General features: G+C 41.0%; 1 protein-coding gene across 6 annotated transcripts in view; it reads right to left on the reverse strand.

Annotated features, from left to right (window-relative positions):
* Positions 1-18,894, reverse strand: part of Pcnx1 (pecanex 1) — a 134,839-nt gene that overhangs the window by 77,822 nt on the left and 38,123 nt on the right. For 5 of the 6 annotated variants that reach the window (XM_040742809.1, XM_040742810.1, XM_040742808.1 and 2 more), the window contains exons 3-6: positions 17,682-17,787; positions 12,461-12,506; positions 11,526-11,615; positions 4,879-6,585 (exon numbers count right to left, since the gene is read on the reverse strand). In XM_040742809.1, coding sequence (XP_040598743.1) covers positions 4,879-6,585; positions 11,526-11,615; positions 12,461-12,506; positions 17,682-17,787 — 1,949 coding nt within the window. The remainder of the gene's footprint in view (positions 1-4,878; positions 6,586-11,525; positions 11,616-12,460; positions 12,507-17,681; positions 17,788-18,894) is intronic. The other variant, XM_040742811.1, reaches the window with a different exon arrangement.

Below are 18,894 nucleotides of genomic sequence, written 5' to 3' on the forward strand. Positions count from 1 at the left end.
CAGATCCAGAGAATCTACAACCTCTGGTCGCCAAGGGCACCTGCACACACATGTACGTAAACACACATAAATATATACAGACAATTAAAAACAAAATAAAGCCAGACATGGTGACACACATCTTACTCTCAGCACTAAGAAGGTGGGGCAGGTGGATCTCTTTGAGTTCAAAGTCAACCTAATGTACATAGTGAGTTCCAGATAGAGCCAAGGCTGCAGAATGAGACCCTGTCTATAACAATAATGATGATGATGATAACAAAATAATGGCAATATTTTTAAAACCCAAAAAAAATTTTTAAGGAAAAAACCTTAATACTCTGGAATCTATACACAAAGAACAATTGCTAATTGACAGTTCTTAAAAGATACAGTAAGATTTCTTACTTTCATTGGTAGTGCTACTTAAACTCACTACTCAGTTGAAGATGACCTTGAATATTTAATCCTCCTGGTGCCACTTCTTGAGTGCTGGACTTAAAGGATGGTATTGCCAAACCCAGCAGCAACAGGGACTCTTTTTAAATCTTTTGTGAATGGCTCAAGGAGACTGACCTTCTTCTCCCAGAAAAGTACATTCAAATACAGTTGTACAGACACTGCCCAGTAGATAGCCTAGTCAGCCACCCTGAAATGACTTTAAAATACCAATGCTTTGTTTATACAATGGTTCTACAGTTAACAAAGCACTTTCACCCCCAAGTCCATTGGCATCTATGAGTTAACTGGGACAGGCCTAGGTAATTACAGCTCCTCTTTTGGGGTTGAGAAAACTGAGGCAGATTAAACGGCTTGGCTAGCATAGTCAATCGGTAATCAGGGATAGGAGAAAGATGGAATCACTGGATTACTCATTTAGAATTCCACTGCTTGTTCCTACCTGGCAAATATAGAACAGAATTGTGTTTGAGAATTGTATATATAAACATCGACTTGAGGGACAAAGGACATAGCCTATAGAACAGTGACTCAAACAATGTATTTAAAACTATTTTCTCAGGCCTAGCACCCACACAGTGGCTCACAACTCCATTCCAAGAGACCTAGGGTCTTCTGACTTCTGAGGACAACAGGTACATACTTGTTACTTACCCATTTGTGTAAGTAAATCATTCATACACATAAAATAAAATACATGACACTAAAAAGTTCCTTTAAAATACTTTTCTCAGAGAGATACAGGTTAAGGAATTCAGAAAACTATGAGTAGGAGAGATAGTTCAGCAGTTGAGAGCACTGACTACTCTTGCAGCGAACCATGGTTCAATTCCCAGCACCCACAGGATGTTTACAATCTATACTCCAGTTCAAAAGATCCAACTTCCTCTTTTTACCTCTGTGGGCACTGTACCCACATGGTACATATACACAGAAAATCGTCAGACACATAAAATAAATAAATCATCAGGTGTTGGTGGCACACACACTCAGGAGGCAGAGGCAGGCAGATCTCTGTGAGTTCCAGGCCAGCCTGGTCTACAGAGCAAGAGGACAGCCAGAGCTACACAGAGAAACCCTGCCTTGGGGTGGGGGAGAAGGAAAAAGTCTTTAAAAAAATCCAGAAATGCAGAATACTACACAAATCATAAAACATACAAACCCCTCTGCTTCAGCTACTCTTTAAAAACCCAACAACTGATACAGAAAACATGTAAGCTTAGTATTGTATCATATAGGAGTTATTTAGGGGTCCAAGAGAAGACCATCTTTATCTGACATAGGACAAGTTAGAAAACAGGCCATTTTTCTATTCTTAAAATATTCTATTCTTAAAATATTAGTCATAAATATATTCTATAAAATATTAGTCATAAATTAGAATGTGCCTTGTAAGAAAAATTAAGTACAAAGCAAGAGGCCAATAAAAAATATCTTAGCTTGAACTTAAAAAATTTCACCTAAGCAATTGCAGACAATTATTAGTAAAATTTGACTCTGAGCAAAGTACTTGATTAAGGGTAAGAGGTCCTAAAATAAACACAGGGAGCTGTTGATACAGTACCATGGTGGCGTGCATGCCTGACACACATGATACCATGGCCAACAGCAAGCAAACCACTGTTACATGACTACGTATCATAAAAGAAAGTTATAAGGCATGGCACTGCTAGAAGGCAAAACCTATACCAATAGATAAACCACTAAAAACGCTTTTCTGTTAGTATTAAGTGTGAAATTGGGAATTCAGTATCATCTATTTTCACTATCATATAGTTCCACACAAGTAGAACATCTCTCATTTATTTCAATATGTAATTACCTCCTATATTTACCTATCTATCACTGAACCAACAGAGTTACACAGGACAGGACACATTTCTGTAGCACAGCAAACTGGCCTGCTTCCCAATAACAGCAGCATATTAAATATTTACCAAAGGCTAGGCACTCTCTAAGCATCTTATATACGAACTCCCTTCATCTTCCACCATGAAACAGGCATTGCTCTCACCCCATCCTCAGTTGGCAGTACGAGGGCCTAATGAAGATAAAAAGGTCTCTGAGGGTAACGACGACATGGAGCCCATATATTAATAGGCACGTGAGTCCTAGGCTACATCATCTGTATTCTAGTGCATTTTATTTTAATACTTTCAAGTACATTTCCTAAATCCTATCCCTCCACCCTACTAACACCATTCACCCCAATAATAAAGTGCTTGAAGAAGTCAATACCTCCACAACTAGTAAGATTAAAATTTACTTATAGTTTTATTTCTAGGCAAGGGGGAGGGGAGAGAGGAAGGGAGAAGGGGAGAAGAGGGAGAGAGGTGTGTTGTCAGTGTTTCTGGAGTACAATGTACAGGACAGATAGACAACTCAGACACATCACTCCTAAACCACCAGAGAAGACTGTAACAAACATCAACACATACTGAAATTCTGTCCATTTTAAATGGGAACATTTAAATTTCTTCCTGCTACTTCCGGTCTTCTTAAGTACAACTGAACCACAGCAAACACTTGTATTTAGGTATAAGGAAGCATAAATCTCTAACACATTTAAGACATTTTGTTTTGTTTTGATTTTCATTCTAAGCACAATAAAAACAAAAAACCCTAACACATCCTCCTTTGACAAAAAGTATCTTCAACCTCCCACATACTAGTGAATTTCTTCAACTAAAGTTGAGATTTAAAATTTTTAATTCATTGTTTTATTATTAACATTTAATGGAGGTTTTAAAGATACAAACAAAAAATCTGGACTCTAGAAATATGAGGACTTATATGGTCATAGAACTGTATGAAGAAACAAATAACACTTTCCACGTAACTTTGTAAAACCACCAAACAAGACAAAACAAAAAAGGAAAACCCACATTCACTGTGGAAGGGAAACAACAGTAAGTATGCAAAGACATAGACTTACCATAGTGCATCTCACATATTCTTGCAACATTTACATTTTGACAATATTTAGAACATAGCATAGCATGTTCACTCTCAATTTATTTTGATAACTTAAGATTAAAGTGTCTTTTAAAACCTAATGGACTCCTTGATACCATGAACATACACATATGATAAATTTTTTCTGAGAAGCCTCTATACTTTCTCAGATCTGTTATAAAATACAGAATGACATCCAGGTCAAAAACTCCAAGACATTTACACAGCAACCAAGTGGCAACAACCACTTCAGATACAATCGTCTCTAATATATAGGTAGAAGACTACTTTGATGGCTCCTTCAGCACTAAAAATAATTTCTTTACATTCCCATTGTAAGTTAATTTCTGTTAGAACCTTACCAGAAACAGAAAGATAAATAAAGCCAAAGAAGAGCACCTCCACAAGAGGATCTTCAAAATATTCCATGAACCTGGAAGTCTTTTGAGATAAGTGTATACATGTCTGTTTGAAAAGAATATCAACCTTAATTGTCAAGAGGGTATTAACACTATTCCAGCAATGACTGTGACCTTTCAAAACACATGTATGCTAACAACAGAAGGCCTCATTCTCACTCTACCCAGAAAGACTTCATAATCAGCAAGACAGTCAACAGTCTACTTGGGTAGGAGGAAACAGCAAAGAACACCTCCTCTGAAAAAAGGGTCAATACACAGTGATATAATATAATATCACCTATTCAACTTTGTACAATTCCCCCAAATCCTGAAATCACTAAGTTATTACTTTACCCAAACACCATCACCATCATAAGGGATAATATGCATCTACTAACAGATTAAAAATGCTAATACATCTGGATGTGATGATGCACTCCTTTAATCCCAGCACTTGGGAGGCAGAGGCTGACAGATCTCTGTGAGTTTGAGACCAGCCTGGTCTACAGAGTGAATTCCAGGCCAGAAAGGGCTACACGTTGAGATCCTGTCTCAAAAATTAAAATATAAATAACCATAAAATAAAATGATAATGCATATAAATTGCAAACCAATTAATTTTAAGTACAGTGTTAAGCTATAGAAAAAAATATCGTTTTCTTAGTATCTTGAATCGAGAGAACAGAAACAAAAACAGTTGTTTATTAAAGTACAACACCAGATCTCCAGAGGTATTTAAAAGAATCAAACTTATGTGACAGGCTGAGCATCTGCGTCTGGAAACTCAGCAACACACTGTGGAAGACATGGCTAAGTGGTTTGACCCCCTAATATAGTTGTAATATTGCTGCTAATGTACAAAGGAAAGAACTAATTACTGCTGGCAAAAATAGCTTGGAAAAAGGAAGCAATCAAGAATAAACTGATGTGTTCCATCCACAAGACAGTTGGACATCGGGGACCACCATATCATCACTGGGGGAAACTTGTTTACCTAACACAGGGAAATCATACTTTCTAAGATTCTATAATCTGAGCAAAGTTTCAATCTGCAGTGAGGTTTGGGGTCCCGTAGCTCACTTACCTCCAGGGGCTGCATCTTGCTCTTCCCCTTCAGGAAATGCAACCTGGTTTGGCAAACTATTCCTAGACCGAGTGACTGTCTCTAACTGGGAAGCCCGGCCCAGTAAAGACAGCTCATCTAACACCTCTCCCTCTTTGGCCTCGAGATCTGACTTTGAAGTGGTTAAGGGCTTTATGCTTTCAGGTGCCAGCAGCCTGTTTGCATCATTCAAACAGGCCACAGTGCCACTATCCAAGCTCAGCACCCGAGCCCTTGTCTTGGCACTATTTGTGCTGGAAGTCCTTCGAGTGGCCCTCTTCTTGGCAGTTCCCTCAGGGCCTGGATGAGCTGTGTGTGTGTGGTCTGAGTCTGTGGCCCGGTCCTTGTGGCCACGTTTGGTTCTGAGGGCACTGCATTTGCCCTCAGGAGACTGGCATGAGTGAGAAGGGGCGCTGGAAGAGCTGTCGCTGCTGAACTGGTGAGCAGAGTGAACACTTGGTGCTCTGCTCACGTCACTTTGATCGCTAGAGTCCTCGTCATGACCAAACACAGCACTGTGACGCTTGCTTCCAGAGACTCCTCGAAAGGAAACATAGTCCCTATGGCGACTGGAGTCAAAGCTGCTGGCCCGTTTCTTTCCTGCGCGCCTTCTGCCTGGCTTGTGGGCAGAGGTTGTCCGGTGGATTACGCTGGAGGATTTGGGTCGGACATCACCTTCCTTCTGCTTCCCACCACTGTCTTTACAAACTCTGGAGTCTGTGGAAACACTGGGCTTCTCACTCTGCTCCCCTCTGCTCTCTGCACTTTGCTCAGATGGCCTGTCCCCGGGGAGGGTAAACTCATTTGCATGGGGGTTTTTATTGGCATCTTCTGATGCAGAGCTGCTAGGAGCAGCCTGGTCAGGCCCCTCCCCAGATGCCTGAGCATCTGGGTCCTCGGGAGGCTCACCAGATGCACTCCCCTCTGGGGCAGCTTTTTCACTGCTAGTCCTCTGGTCACCAGCCCCGTGACTCCTGTGTTCTGCTGAGTCAGCACAACACTTCTTCCTGGCACTCCTCTTCCCCACTTTAGGTGACTCCTCGTGCTCAGACAGGATGCTCTCGATGTGAGTGGAGCTGGTCTGCTCACTTTTATAGCTGCTCAGGGTGCTGTTGGTGTCCCTGTCGGTCCCACTGCAGTAGCTCTCGGTGGACCCGCTACTCCGTGTGCTCAGGCTCCTCAGGCTGTCCACGCTTTTCTCGGCATTCAGGGCTCTGCTCTTCCCACACCTGGTGGGTGGCTGAGAGTTACTTTTTCTCAGGTCCCCGGCAGGCTGAAATTCTGCAGGTGGACAGGAGTTTTCCACTAAGGACTCTCTGGACCCTGAGTGAGGCTTAGAAGAGTCTAACTCACTAACTGGGTCTAAACCCCGTCTCTGCTGGTAAAGAGGAAAGTCATTCAGCGAGGCATCAGGAAAAGCCACGGCAGAGCTGGAAGTCCGTGGCACTCCTCGTGGCCGGTGCTCTTTCCTGTACGAGTGTGAATGTAAAGGGACAAGAGAAGCTACTTCTGTGTCACAGGCACTGGACAGTGACTGATCAACGTGGTGGTGCTGGCTATGACTTGGCAGGCTCACTTTGTCACTGAAGTCCCTTGGTAAGTCCTGTCCACAAGAGGACAAGGAAGGCTGAATAGAGATGAAGGAGTCATTGGAGACCAGGCGGAAGAGCTTTCGATCAGTCGCCAAATCTGTTTCAAACACATTTGAAAATGTTAACACAGATGCATAGTCAGCTCTTCTATTGTCTAACAAAGGAAAGAATTTACAGCATACAGTAAACCGAGTGTAAGCAATTCTCAAGCAGTTCACTGAACAAGCTGGCCAGTCATCCCAAAGAGCTGGTTTGTTTCAAAACTGCACAAAGAAACCATTCTAACTGATGGAATGAACTAAGCTTTCAAATCTTCTGAGTTCTTCAAAGGGTTTCAGAAAAAGTTCTGTTGTGTCTGTCTCTGTGTGTGTGTTCCTCCCTTCCTTTCCTTTTGGAACAAGGTCTTACACTTTTTAACCCAGGCTAGCCTAGAACTTCAGATCCTCCTGTCTCATCATCCTAAGTCTGCAATGTCAGGTGGACTCCACCACAATCTGCTACAACTCTATTTCTAACTTCAAGTAGGTAGCATTGAGTTACCATTCTAAGCCTTTGTTTCTTCTTCTAAAAGATGTGTTATCAACCTCATAAGTAGCAGGCAGGAAATACTGTATATATATATATGAATACAAAATCAAAATTATTCATAACTATCATTATTGTGCCTTAGGAAATATTAAGCATAAACAAAAACTTAGAATGGGACCTCTAAAATTACAAGCTTGGCCACCTCAGTGCGATGCCAGGAGCCCAGGGAAAGAGGAAAAGACGGGGTGCTGTGGGATGAATGTCATCAAAGTCCAGTGTCTGGATGTATGAAATGCTCAAAGAATAAAAACTTAATAAAAGTCATGCGCAGTATGTTCTAAGTCCTCAACAAGAAGATGTTAAGAATCAACAACAAATAATAATAATTACAGGCTAAAATCCTGCAGTGTCTTTCATCACTGATGAAACAATTAAGACACCTCATGAAAAAAAAATACATCTTGCTCTGTATTACAAGAGCATTCCTTAGTCTCCATTTAAGGCAGGAACTACTGGCTGAAATTATCACACATATATCATAAATAGAATTAGCAATGTAAAAAGCCCATCTATCTACACAAAAGTTGATTTTTTTTTTTTTTGGTTTTACGAGACAGGGTTTCTCTGTATTGTTTTGGAGGCTGTCAGTCCAGCCCAGCCTAAAAGTTGATTTTTAAAATAATGCATTTTGACAGAAAAGGATGGCTGAACAGGACGTTAGATTCATAAAAAGAAAATCATTAATCTGTGTGTAGTGACACATTCCTATAATCTGTGGATTTAGGGGACTGAGGCATCAGGATCACAAGTTTGAGGCCAGACTGGGCTATAAATACAAAACACAAAAATTATTCTTTAATTATTGTAACAATGCAAGGAAACTGTAAGTTGGACTCTATTCACTTGAATCTCCGTGATAAAAGTAAACATTCTCACCTAAGACTAAAATAAGAATGAAATTACTACACACATTTTACTGGGGAAAGTCTTGCCTGAATTGGATCCCCAGGCCCTGTGTAAAGGTGCAAGGAGAGAAGTGATGCTACCGAGTTGTCCTCTGTGACCTCCATGTGTGCTCTAGAGCAAGCACGCGCACGCGCGCACACACACACACACACACACACACACACACACACACACACACCACCAAATCTATCTTAGGAAAGAGGACTTTACACTGATCAGAGCTGGAGAGACGGCTTACGGTTAGAGCACTGGCTGCTCTTCCAGAAGACACACAGAACTCCCAGCACCCACATGGCCGTTCCCACATCTGTAACTGCAGAGTGACAGCTTATCAAGCAAATGCTGACTGAGCGACTGAAGCCAAGCCACTCCTAAACAGTATTTCTACAGTTTAACTATTGCCACTAGGTGGTGACAAACCACAGCCGGGACCATGTACACCCTAAGCCAGTTAACCTTGTAAACTATCCTGTTAGCGTTAGTTTACCAACTTCAGAATAATCCAACTCAGTGTGTGCTTTTCTGCTGCTCTTGCTTTGCTTTTGTGGTTGTTACTGTTTTGTTTTGAGAAAGGGTCTCACTCTATAGTGGAGGCTGGCTTGGAACTCACTCTGCTACCCCAAATTGGCCTTAAATTCAAGGCAATTCTCTTGTCGCACCTCCCAAGTTATAGGTATGAGCCACCACGCCCATTTCTAACTTCATATTTGATGTACTGGTTGGTTACTTGGTATTTACACATCATCGCCTAGACGTCCAACCCAAACATCTAGCCTGACTTCTTCCTCTTCGTGGCTATTTTGAGGTCCCAAAGAATCACATACTGAACATGCCCCAAACTGAACTCCCATCCTACCTTCCATGCTCTCTTATCTTTGAATACAGAACACTCCCTTCAGTAAGGGACACCCCATCTTCCCTGCTGTCCAGCCCAAAAATGGCTGGAAAATCACCCACAAGTACTACAAAATCTTATTACATAAAAACACTAAAACACTAAATTTCACCAACATAGCATCATATTAGTACACACATGTATACACACACACACACACACACACACACACACACACACACACACACACACACTGTAAAGGAAGCAGCCCATTTCATACTACCCTGACCTTTACAATGATCCTCCAAACGACCTCCCAATTTCAGCATCTACCCCTGGGATCAGCAGTTAACCCCACACACACACACACACACACACACACACCACCCACCACTGCTTCTCAAACCCCTCCTCCTGCATTCGCTGTTCCCCTTGCATAGAAGGGGCCACTTCCCTCAGTTTCTCTTTCTTTAGCTCTTTGCTGTAGGTAAAAAACCACCACTGCCATTCTCCATCTATTCACTCTTATAACTGATTCACAGTAACACAACTCCATACTGAGCACACAGGAGCCATAAGAGTGCAAACCGTTGTCTGTTCACCGGTTATTTCCAATATTTAAAACAGTGATGTGCACATAATAAGAACATGAAAATATCTGTTCAATGTACACAGAATGTAATGTATTACATGATAAAAAGAATGTTATAAAACTATTTGAGGGACTGCAGAGATGGCTCCTCCATTAACAGTGGGTGCTTGCTAGCCTTGAAGAGGACCTGAGTTCAGTTCCCCCTATATCAGGTGACTCACAATCAACTTTTAACTCCAGCTCTGGAGGATGCAAGGCCTTCTTCTGGCCTCTGTGGGTGGGTGCACGTGAGAACCCACATGCGCACGTGCCCATCCTCACACACACACATTTTTCAAGAACTATTTTTAAGCAGTAGAGTAATTTGAATTTAGCTGTGACTGTAAGTTTCCTGTAACTCCTCTTTAACTCATAATATGATTATCTATAAAGTGAAAAACAGCACCAGTGTTTACTTCAAATATCTAAAATGGCAATTGAGTAAATGCATATAGAGAAAACTAACCTCAAGGCTGACACACGCTAAGGACCACGGAACAAAGCATGGCCATGTTTGGAAAAGAAGGGGCAGAGTGGCACACTTAGAAATAGTTTGGGATCCTTCCCCTCTTCCCCTCTATAATCACATAATCACAAAGCTGGTTACCAACTGACCTGCAAATGACCTGCAAAGCTACCTAGGCCTTCACAAAATAAGCATGTGGACCCCTAACTTAGACAACAGTCTGTGCCAACTGAATGCCAGACATCATTATCTATGTTACTTTGTACCTGGCTACAATGACAGAATTATATTTGGGGGGGGGGCTGGTGGAGGGACAAGGGAGGAAGGGAGGAGGGGTGGGAGAGGGAGCTAGGATTGACATGTGAAGCATTCATGTTTCTAATTTAAATAAAAACATATATTGAGGGGAAAAAAGCTCAGTCTGCCAGATTATCATTAGAGAACGAAAGCCTTGTTTAGTGTTGTTTAGATATATGGTAAGATAATGAGATACATGACTAGTAAAAGCAGCCCTCTAAGACTATGACCTACTTGTCAAGTCATGACGATGGTACAGAATATAGAAATGAATACTGTAACATGAAAAGTAAAAGTAACTGATTCAACTTTGACTTGAAAGAAAGAAAGAGAAATTCATACCATGCAGTATGTTTAGGGGCCCTGGGGTAGGGAAATCCTCAAAAGCAAATTAACAGTGACAAGGTATTGCAATTCCAAAGAGGAGAGAGATATGGTGATAAGCACCAGCAATAGACTACATCTGTGAGAAACGAAGTTTGGAGGAGGTAGGATAGGAAGAAAGGCACATCTTTAATCCCAGAACTCAGGAGGCAGAGGCAGGTGGATCTCTTTGAGCTTGAGGACAGCCTGGTCTACAGAGGGAGTTCCAGGCCAGCCAATGCTATATATTGAGAGCCTGTCTCAATAAAATAAAAATAAGAAAAGAAAAAGAAAAACAAAAAAAAAAAGGAGGAGGAGGAGGAGGAAAAAAGAAATGGAATTAAGTGAAACATCCAGTTACTGGGCAACTAAAGATCAGCAAATTCTCATCTGCCATCTCACACACTGGGGCACATAGTCATAAAATTTCTTTCTCTACTTAGTCTAACTGAACTCAGTATGGTAAAAGTACTTAAAATGCTACCTTACTACTATTCTAGTAAGTTATTTTATTGTTTCCTAAAAAAACCACAGCAGAGCCAGGCATGATGGGTGATGCTGGTAATCCCAACACTCAGGAGAATCACCTAAGATTTAGAAGCCAGTCTGAGCTACATAGTGAGTTACAGGTCAGCCAAGGCTATAGAGCAACAAACTGTGAAAAAAAATTAAAACACAAACAAACATTTCTGTTAAAATATGAGTAAGGAGGGCTGGAGAGATGGCTCAGAGAGTAAGAGCACTGGCTGCTCTTCCAGAGGTCCTGAGTTCAATTCCCAGCAACCAGGTGATGGCTCACAACCATCCATAATGAGATCTGGTGCCCTCTTCTGGCCTGCAGACACACATGCAAGCAGACAGAACACTCATACATTGAAAAAAAAAATGTGAGTAAGGTATTCCTCAAATTCATCACATACAAGGTGTGATGCCACCACAGAGCACTCTTACCTTGTTCTTCACTTCCTTCTTTACAAAGACTAGAGCTCTGGCCCAGACTTAAACTTATGTCATCAGAAGTCTTAGCAGTGTCTGTGTCTCCTACGAAGTTAAGAGAAACACATGAGGACATGACACTAAAGTAAAGGCACAGCAGAAAGTGGACACAGAGAGGAGAAGTAGCAATGAGAGCAGCTCCTGCACACCAGGATTACTATGTGGTGAGTGCACTCAACACTATTTGTGTTACAAACTGGAGAATATTACTACAGGCTACAAGCAATATGGGAGACTGTGTTAGTTCCTTTAAAAGCAGATTCTAGCCAGGGGGTGGTGGCACCCACCTATAATCCCAGCATTTGAGAGGCAGAGGCAGGTGAATATCTGTGAGTTCAAAGCCAGCCTGGTCACAGAGAGAGTTCTGGGACAGCCAGGTCTGTTATACATAGAAACCTTGTCTTGAAAAAAATAAAAACAGAGTCTAACTAGGAGTCCCAAATATCTTATAACAAACGTGAAATAAAGGAAATTCCTTTCACAGAAAGGTTATAAGCTACAACACTGTAGAGCAAAACTGTGAATTTATTTTAGGGAGATGTACAGAAAGAGAATATTTTCTCTTTTAATGTTCTGTGTTCACATTTAAAAACTTCACAGCAAATTTGTTTTTCAGAAGTTGCACTCATACTTAGGAAAGCATGTCCTGTTATGCCAAAAAGGTTTCTTAAAGATTAAAACTTATAAACAATACAAATGTTCAAATATTTTGTGATATTTATATGATGAAAGGATAAACGATTTAAATCAGGCAATTCAATAAGATCCTGTTTTTTCCAGATCCAGATCCTTTATTTCCAGAAGTAATTCTTTAATTACATTAGAATGCTATCTTTCATACAAAGATAGAGAAAAAATAGTCAGTCAATGCTCGGTTAGACTGTGTCTACCTTTAATAGTTGCTGCTGTTCCAAGTCGAGAGGACCCAGATCCAATCTGAAAGCAAGACAAAGAGGAAATAAAACTAATTAACACACCACAATCCAAAGCATCAAGACTATCCAAACCGTCTTCTCTGGCATGCTCTCAGTCACTTTTACCAATATCTGAAGACACCTGTTGGGCGCACGCTGTCAGAGGCACACAGCAGTCTGCAGTACATGATGGTGAGCCATCTGCATGCTCAGGACGGCGGAGCCCCTGGAGTCAAACAACTGCCACCTCAAGCAAACTGCACATGCAGTTACCATCATTTCTACATTACGTCATGGCATGTTTGTGTAATAAACCAAAGCAAAGCCACACACTGAGTCCATGGGAAATACACTTAAGACTTCTTAGGGCACATTACAACAAAGTTTGAGGGGACAAAATATACAAATACACACAGAGAGCAACATAAAACCTTGCTATTCTTAGTTCTAAGACATGAAGTACTTTTTTATAGCCAGTGAGAACATTTAAATAAAAATCTAACCATTACAAAAAATGAATTCATAGCACAAACTGCAATTAGAAAACTAAGCTGTAGCTGATGAGTCTTTAATGTTTGTTTTCAAGATGGCCTGACATTTCCCTAAACATTACACACATTATTTATACAACCATACAAACCATATAAACAAGTATCAAAAATTCCACAACAGCAAGAAAACAAAATACAGTAAGATTTTGTCAACTAAACCAACAAGCTTCATGATTCTCCCAGTAAATTTGTTTTCAATGGATTCAAAACAGCTTTGCACACTTGGCACTGTAAATAAAACTTAACTCATACAATTCCTTACTTATTTTACTCAAATCCTATCCCTTTCATTGAGTCACTGTAGCAGCAGTATACAAGAAATAAGCTTGGATGGAGTATAGGTGATATGCCTCTGGCAGAGTACTGGAGATGTGTGCTATAATGTGTATGTAACAGGACACTGAAAAGGTAAATAAAAAATCCGCATGCAATCACAGGCGAAACTAATAAACTCAATGCTGCCAATAAAAACCAAGCTTTGCACAGCTAAGAGATCACTGTCTACCATGCAAACAGAAGTCCAGACTTTGGATCCCCGGCACCAGGTCAACAGTGGTAGCCTCTGCAAGCCTGTCACCAGATGGGTGGGGAAAGGCACTTGCACTGACACACAGGCATGCACACCCCCCCAAATGCACTTATGCACAGACATGCGCACATACGAACCCCACGCACACTTAAGTTTTGTTATATTTTGGGGCTGTTTGTTAAACTCGATCCTCTCAGGATTTCTTAACATGCTTTAAATACATCATAAGGCACTGTCCTGCCCCTGAAAGGAACAGTCATAAGGCAAGGAATTACCAGTCTATAATGCTAGCAAATGGGAGCCTGGGGGGGGGGCACGGACGGGAGATTTCAAGTTTGAGACCAGCCTGGCTTTAATAGTGAGAACCTATCTCCAAAATTCAAAACAAATAATATTAATAAATAAGCTCTTATTTTTTTAACTGCAAAACAAAGTTCCATTCTTAAAATCACTATATAAGAGAATAATTTAGGCAAGTTATAAGGAAAGATAATATTTGCCTACTAGAAATATGAACACATAGTAACTTCCTAGACTGAATCTTTAAGCAAGTAAATACAAACTCCCCTTCTGGGAATTTAAACTTACAAAACAAACTGTTTGCACTGAGTTTTAGCTATCTGCTCACAATCCTCAAATGTTTCCCTTCTCCCTTTTGGCTAAGCTCCCCACTTCATCCTTCCATGTCTTTTGATCTATGAGAAGTGGAGCCCAGCCTCACCTAGAAGGGGCTACAGGACCTAGCCCTGATGATTTGATGTAAGAACGTCTCTGGAAGGTTCAGACAGAGATGGTCTCGTGCTTGGAGAAACCTCTGTCCCTGCGCTGCTACTTGCTAACTCCAACAGCATGAGTGAGGAGCAGCAGCTGCTATACTCACCCAGGACCCCATGGACAAGCCTACAGAACTCAGACAATAGCAGCCAGCACATCGAGCTGCCTCCAGACTCACACAGCAACACCAACCCCCACTTCTCTAAATCCGTCCCAGATGAGTCATCTAATGTCTTCATAGATAAGAGAGGTCTTAGCAGAAACTATGAAAATTGATTCTCAATGCTTTTCTCTACCAAGCCCCTCCTCATAATCAAAGAATCTTAGCTATTTGTATGCAACAGGTGGTTAATAATATAAACTACAGAAACGTCAGTGCAGAAGTGCTCATGACACTGACGTTTGTGACACAACCAACAGAGGATGCACACTGTGACTCTACTATGCTTAAAGATTTTTAATATGTATGATGTCACAGAAGATTTTAATTTTCTTGCTTAACCCGTATTTGCTAAATTTCATAAAAGCAAAAAGAAAAAGGTAAGGAAAACCAATGGTATCTCCTACACTTAAAAGAAGGAAGTTTTTTGCCTGGTGGTGTTGGCAGTGGCGGCAGCGCACGCCTTTAATCCCAGCACTTGGGAGGCAGAGGCAGGTGGATCTCCCTGGGTTCGAGGTCAGCCTGGTCTACAGAGCAAGTGCCAGGACAACCTCCAAAGCTACACAGAGAAACCCTGTCTTGAAATCCCCCCCAAAAAAAGATACAAAAGAAGTAAAGTTTTTCAATTAAATGGTTTATATAAACAGGCCTGTGTTTCTTCCTAATAGCAAAGATCCAGGAAGGATTACAGATGTCAGGCAAAGCCACATCCTACATGAAGCCTTGCCTTTCTCTCTAGCTGGAATTATTCTTCCTCTGAAGTCAGCCCTTTTGGGGGCAATTTTGATGGCAATTATAAGTTCGTGAATGGATTTTGAGCTTAATTCCTTAGTAACATATCACATAACAATGGTTACTCTGATAAACAATCTCTTTGATGGTAAGACCAAGTCACCATCCTAGACCAAATATTTACAAGCACTAAACTGTTTGAAAGAAGATGAGACTAACAGGAGGAGGAGGTACAGCCAGGGGAAATGAGGAGAAATGATTAAGGCAGAGGAGAGCAAGGATGGGAAGGAACAGTTAGAAGACATGATAGTCATCACTGGGAACAGAGTAGTCACATATGCAATCAGAATGTAGGAGAGCTACACAACAAAGGAGAGAAATTGTGCCCATCCGTATATATTGGTAGCAACCAACGAGTAAAAAAATAGCTTAAAAGGGGTGGGATGGGGAGATGGTGGGGGGATGGGAAGGTGGGAAGGAGAGGAAACTGGGATTGATATGTAAAATCAGATTGTTTATAATTTAACTAAAATATTAATAAAAAACTTAAAATATTTTCCCATTTTAATGGAAAATTACAATTTAAGACATAATTGTCTATAATATGTGTTTAGATGCACACAGGTTTTAATTATATTCCAGAAAACTAGTAGTGACAGATCAATAGAAAGGACACTAAGAGCAGGTATCCAAAGGTAGCTGTCCTGTTGTGTCCTGTCCTTCAAAAAAAAAAAAAAAAAAGGAATGACTTTCCAAACACTAGTGGAAACACAGAATACCTCAAAGGGCTGACCGGCTATTGCCTGCACTTGGAGGAAGGCCAGGGTTAACCAAGAATACAAACAGTCACAGTGACTACGGACTTGGTTGTTTGTTCTGTAAAAAGAAACTGAGGAAAGCAGAAAAGCAGCCAAAAGAACAACATGCTGGGTAGCATGGCTTTTTACCACACAGATGCTGTGCAACAGGAAACTTCAAAGTACCAACTGTTACCATGGAAACATGGCCTTTTGTCTCAGTAGTCGTTTCCTGGATTTTTTTTTTAAATAACAAATTTCCCCATTCCATAGAGGATGGAAAGAACTTATCACCCTCTTTGTGCTATTATGTGCAATGATTTCACAACAAAAACTATTACTAAGAACTTACTTAAAGTTGGTCAAAACTATGAACACGGATTAGGAAATAAAACTCAAGCTGTGGTGTTCTCACAATGCTGCTCTTAGTGTTCAGCTAGCAGTAGGTGAACACTATAAGTGTGCATCCAGAGAACCAGGCTGACACTGTTAAGTGAGGGGCTGAGTTCATTCTATATGTAAAATTGCATCATCTACACACTGACTGGAAGCCGGCTGAGCACAAGGCTTATTACTCACTCCACATCATACACCAGAAACTAAGTTACAATAAATGTAAGTGCTCTGTGTGCAAAAAGGGCCAGCACCACAAGGTCTGAACACACTGAGGATTTGGGGGTTGTTTCCAAAAAGTTAAAGTAGGACACAAAAACCTAGTGTCTCTTGGGGACATAGGGGGAAAGGGGCATTTCAATCCACAAGCTCTGAATGTGACAACAGGAACACTGGAATGACATTGAGGAAGTGAGTGCTCTGCTGACCCTGATGGAAATCAGCTGTTTCCTTTTCATAGTGGAAGGACTGACACGGTGACCACCAAACCCCATAATTAGGAAAAGTTCTTCTGTGAAAAGCTCCTTTCAAAGCCTGTTTCACGCCAGCGATGCGCTGAGAAAGCAGGTGTGGAAGGGCACGCTCAGGACGAGGGAGAGCACGGCTGAGGTCAGACACACAACCGGCCACAACCTCGCCCAAGGAACCACTTCAGACTTGGACTCCGCTAAAACTGTCGGAAGTAGACTTACTTTCTACTTCTCGCTTTATCAGTAGCATTTCTAAGACTGAGATTTGGGGTGTGTCGTTTTTAGTTTTTAGCCATGCAGAAGTCTCTTTCCAATATGGATAAAGAAAGGAAAGCAGGACGGGGCAGGTGAGTTAGATTTCCACAGCATTTACAGCTGCCACATCTAAAGTAAATATAGGTAGAGTATGTGGTGCACAGTCAGCAAATACATACTAGCAGTGTGAAAAGTCAGTAAGAAACAACGATTAGGGACTAGAGGGATGGCTCAGGAGGGTCCCCTGCTCTTCCAGAAGCCCCGAGCTTGATTCCCAGCACTGCGCGATGGCACACAACCATCCATAGCTCCAGTTTTAGGGAATCTGATGCGCTCTTTCCATCTCTACAGGTACACGCATCATATGAAACACCCATACAAGCCAAATTAAAAATAAAAAGGAATAAAGATGGTACACATCAATCAAAAATGATCATCAGAGAGAGAACCATGAACTGATGGCTCCAAGTACGAGAACAACTGTCAGTACCATCAGGAAGAAGGGAGCCAGGCATAATACAGTAGCACATCTGTACCTGGTTGCTGGGGTCTAGACCAGCATAGGAATTTCTTGAACTGCAACCAACTGGGGGTGTGGCCTCTCGAATGAATTCCGACATCTCAATCCCTCCACCAGGATCGCTGTACAGAAAAATGAGAAAAAGAGCAACTGTCATCAACTATCACCGATGAATTCCTTCATTTGGGGTTCTACCTTGTTTTCTGTAAAACCGAGAGGTTCTGTTTTTTGTTGTTTTTGCAACTGGATCTCTACTAGATCTGTCTGTCTGCCCCAAAACTCGCTCTGTAGACCAGGCTGGCCTCAAACTCACAGAGATCTGCCTGACTCTGCTTCCCAAGTGCTGAGATTAAGGCATGTACTCATGACAGAGGTGCTGTTTTTTGTTGTTGTTTGTTTTTTCTTTCAAAAAATAAAATAAAGAATGAAGGCTAGTTTTAAATCTGAAAGTTGGAACTATTGAATAACCACATCACTATTGGGAAGTACTCAAAACTATCTCAAACTGTCCCAATGAGAAACTAGACTTAATTATAGAAAGTAAATAACTAACGACACATACCATAAAACCACTCTTGCAAAAAGTTATTGCCTATTGTTTCCCAAGAGCAAGTGAAAGAGGCCAATTGAAAGCAATTAGATATCATGTAAGCTGATGTCTCCTAGAGATACATTGTATCTGGTTAATTATATGACACAAAGTCAAACATAGTCATCCTGTGTGAACTGTGTTGTCAGCTGTGTTTTTGTAAGTAAAGTGAATTTACCTGGGAACTAATTGCTGTAAAGAACTAGAAGCCTGTAAGTTTAAATTTGTTTGTTGCCCAGCATAGTGGTGCATGCCTTTGATCCAGCACTTTGGAGGCAGGGGCAGACAGATCTCTGTGAATTAGAGGCCAGCCTGGTCTACAGAATAAGTTCCAAGACAGTCAGGCCTACACAGAGAGACTCTACCTCAAGAGAAACAAAAAACAAAAAACAAAAAAACCCAAAGATTTGTGTTTGTTGAGCTACAATCCCAATGATAAAAAATGATGCTATACAGTAACAACAGGCCTTAGAAAAATCAAAGGGTAAGGTATTAGGCTCAAAGAGCTCACATATACTACTTAGAAATAAAGGCAAAAATTAAGAAAAGAATAACAAAATTCAAAATCTTAAAGTTATATGTTTTCTCAGGACACACTCTTAAAGCAACTTCATAACCCTGTATTTTACTGGAAATTGTT

The sequence above is a fragment of the Mesocricetus auratus genome, unplaced genomic scaffold (assembly GCF_017639785.1).
Source record: "Mesocricetus auratus isolate SY011 unplaced genomic scaffold, BCM_Maur_2.0 Super-Scaffold_15014, whole genome shotgun sequence".
Classification (NCBI taxonomy): domain Eukaryota; kingdom Metazoa; phylum Chordata; class Mammalia; order Rodentia; family Cricetidae; genus Mesocricetus; species Mesocricetus auratus.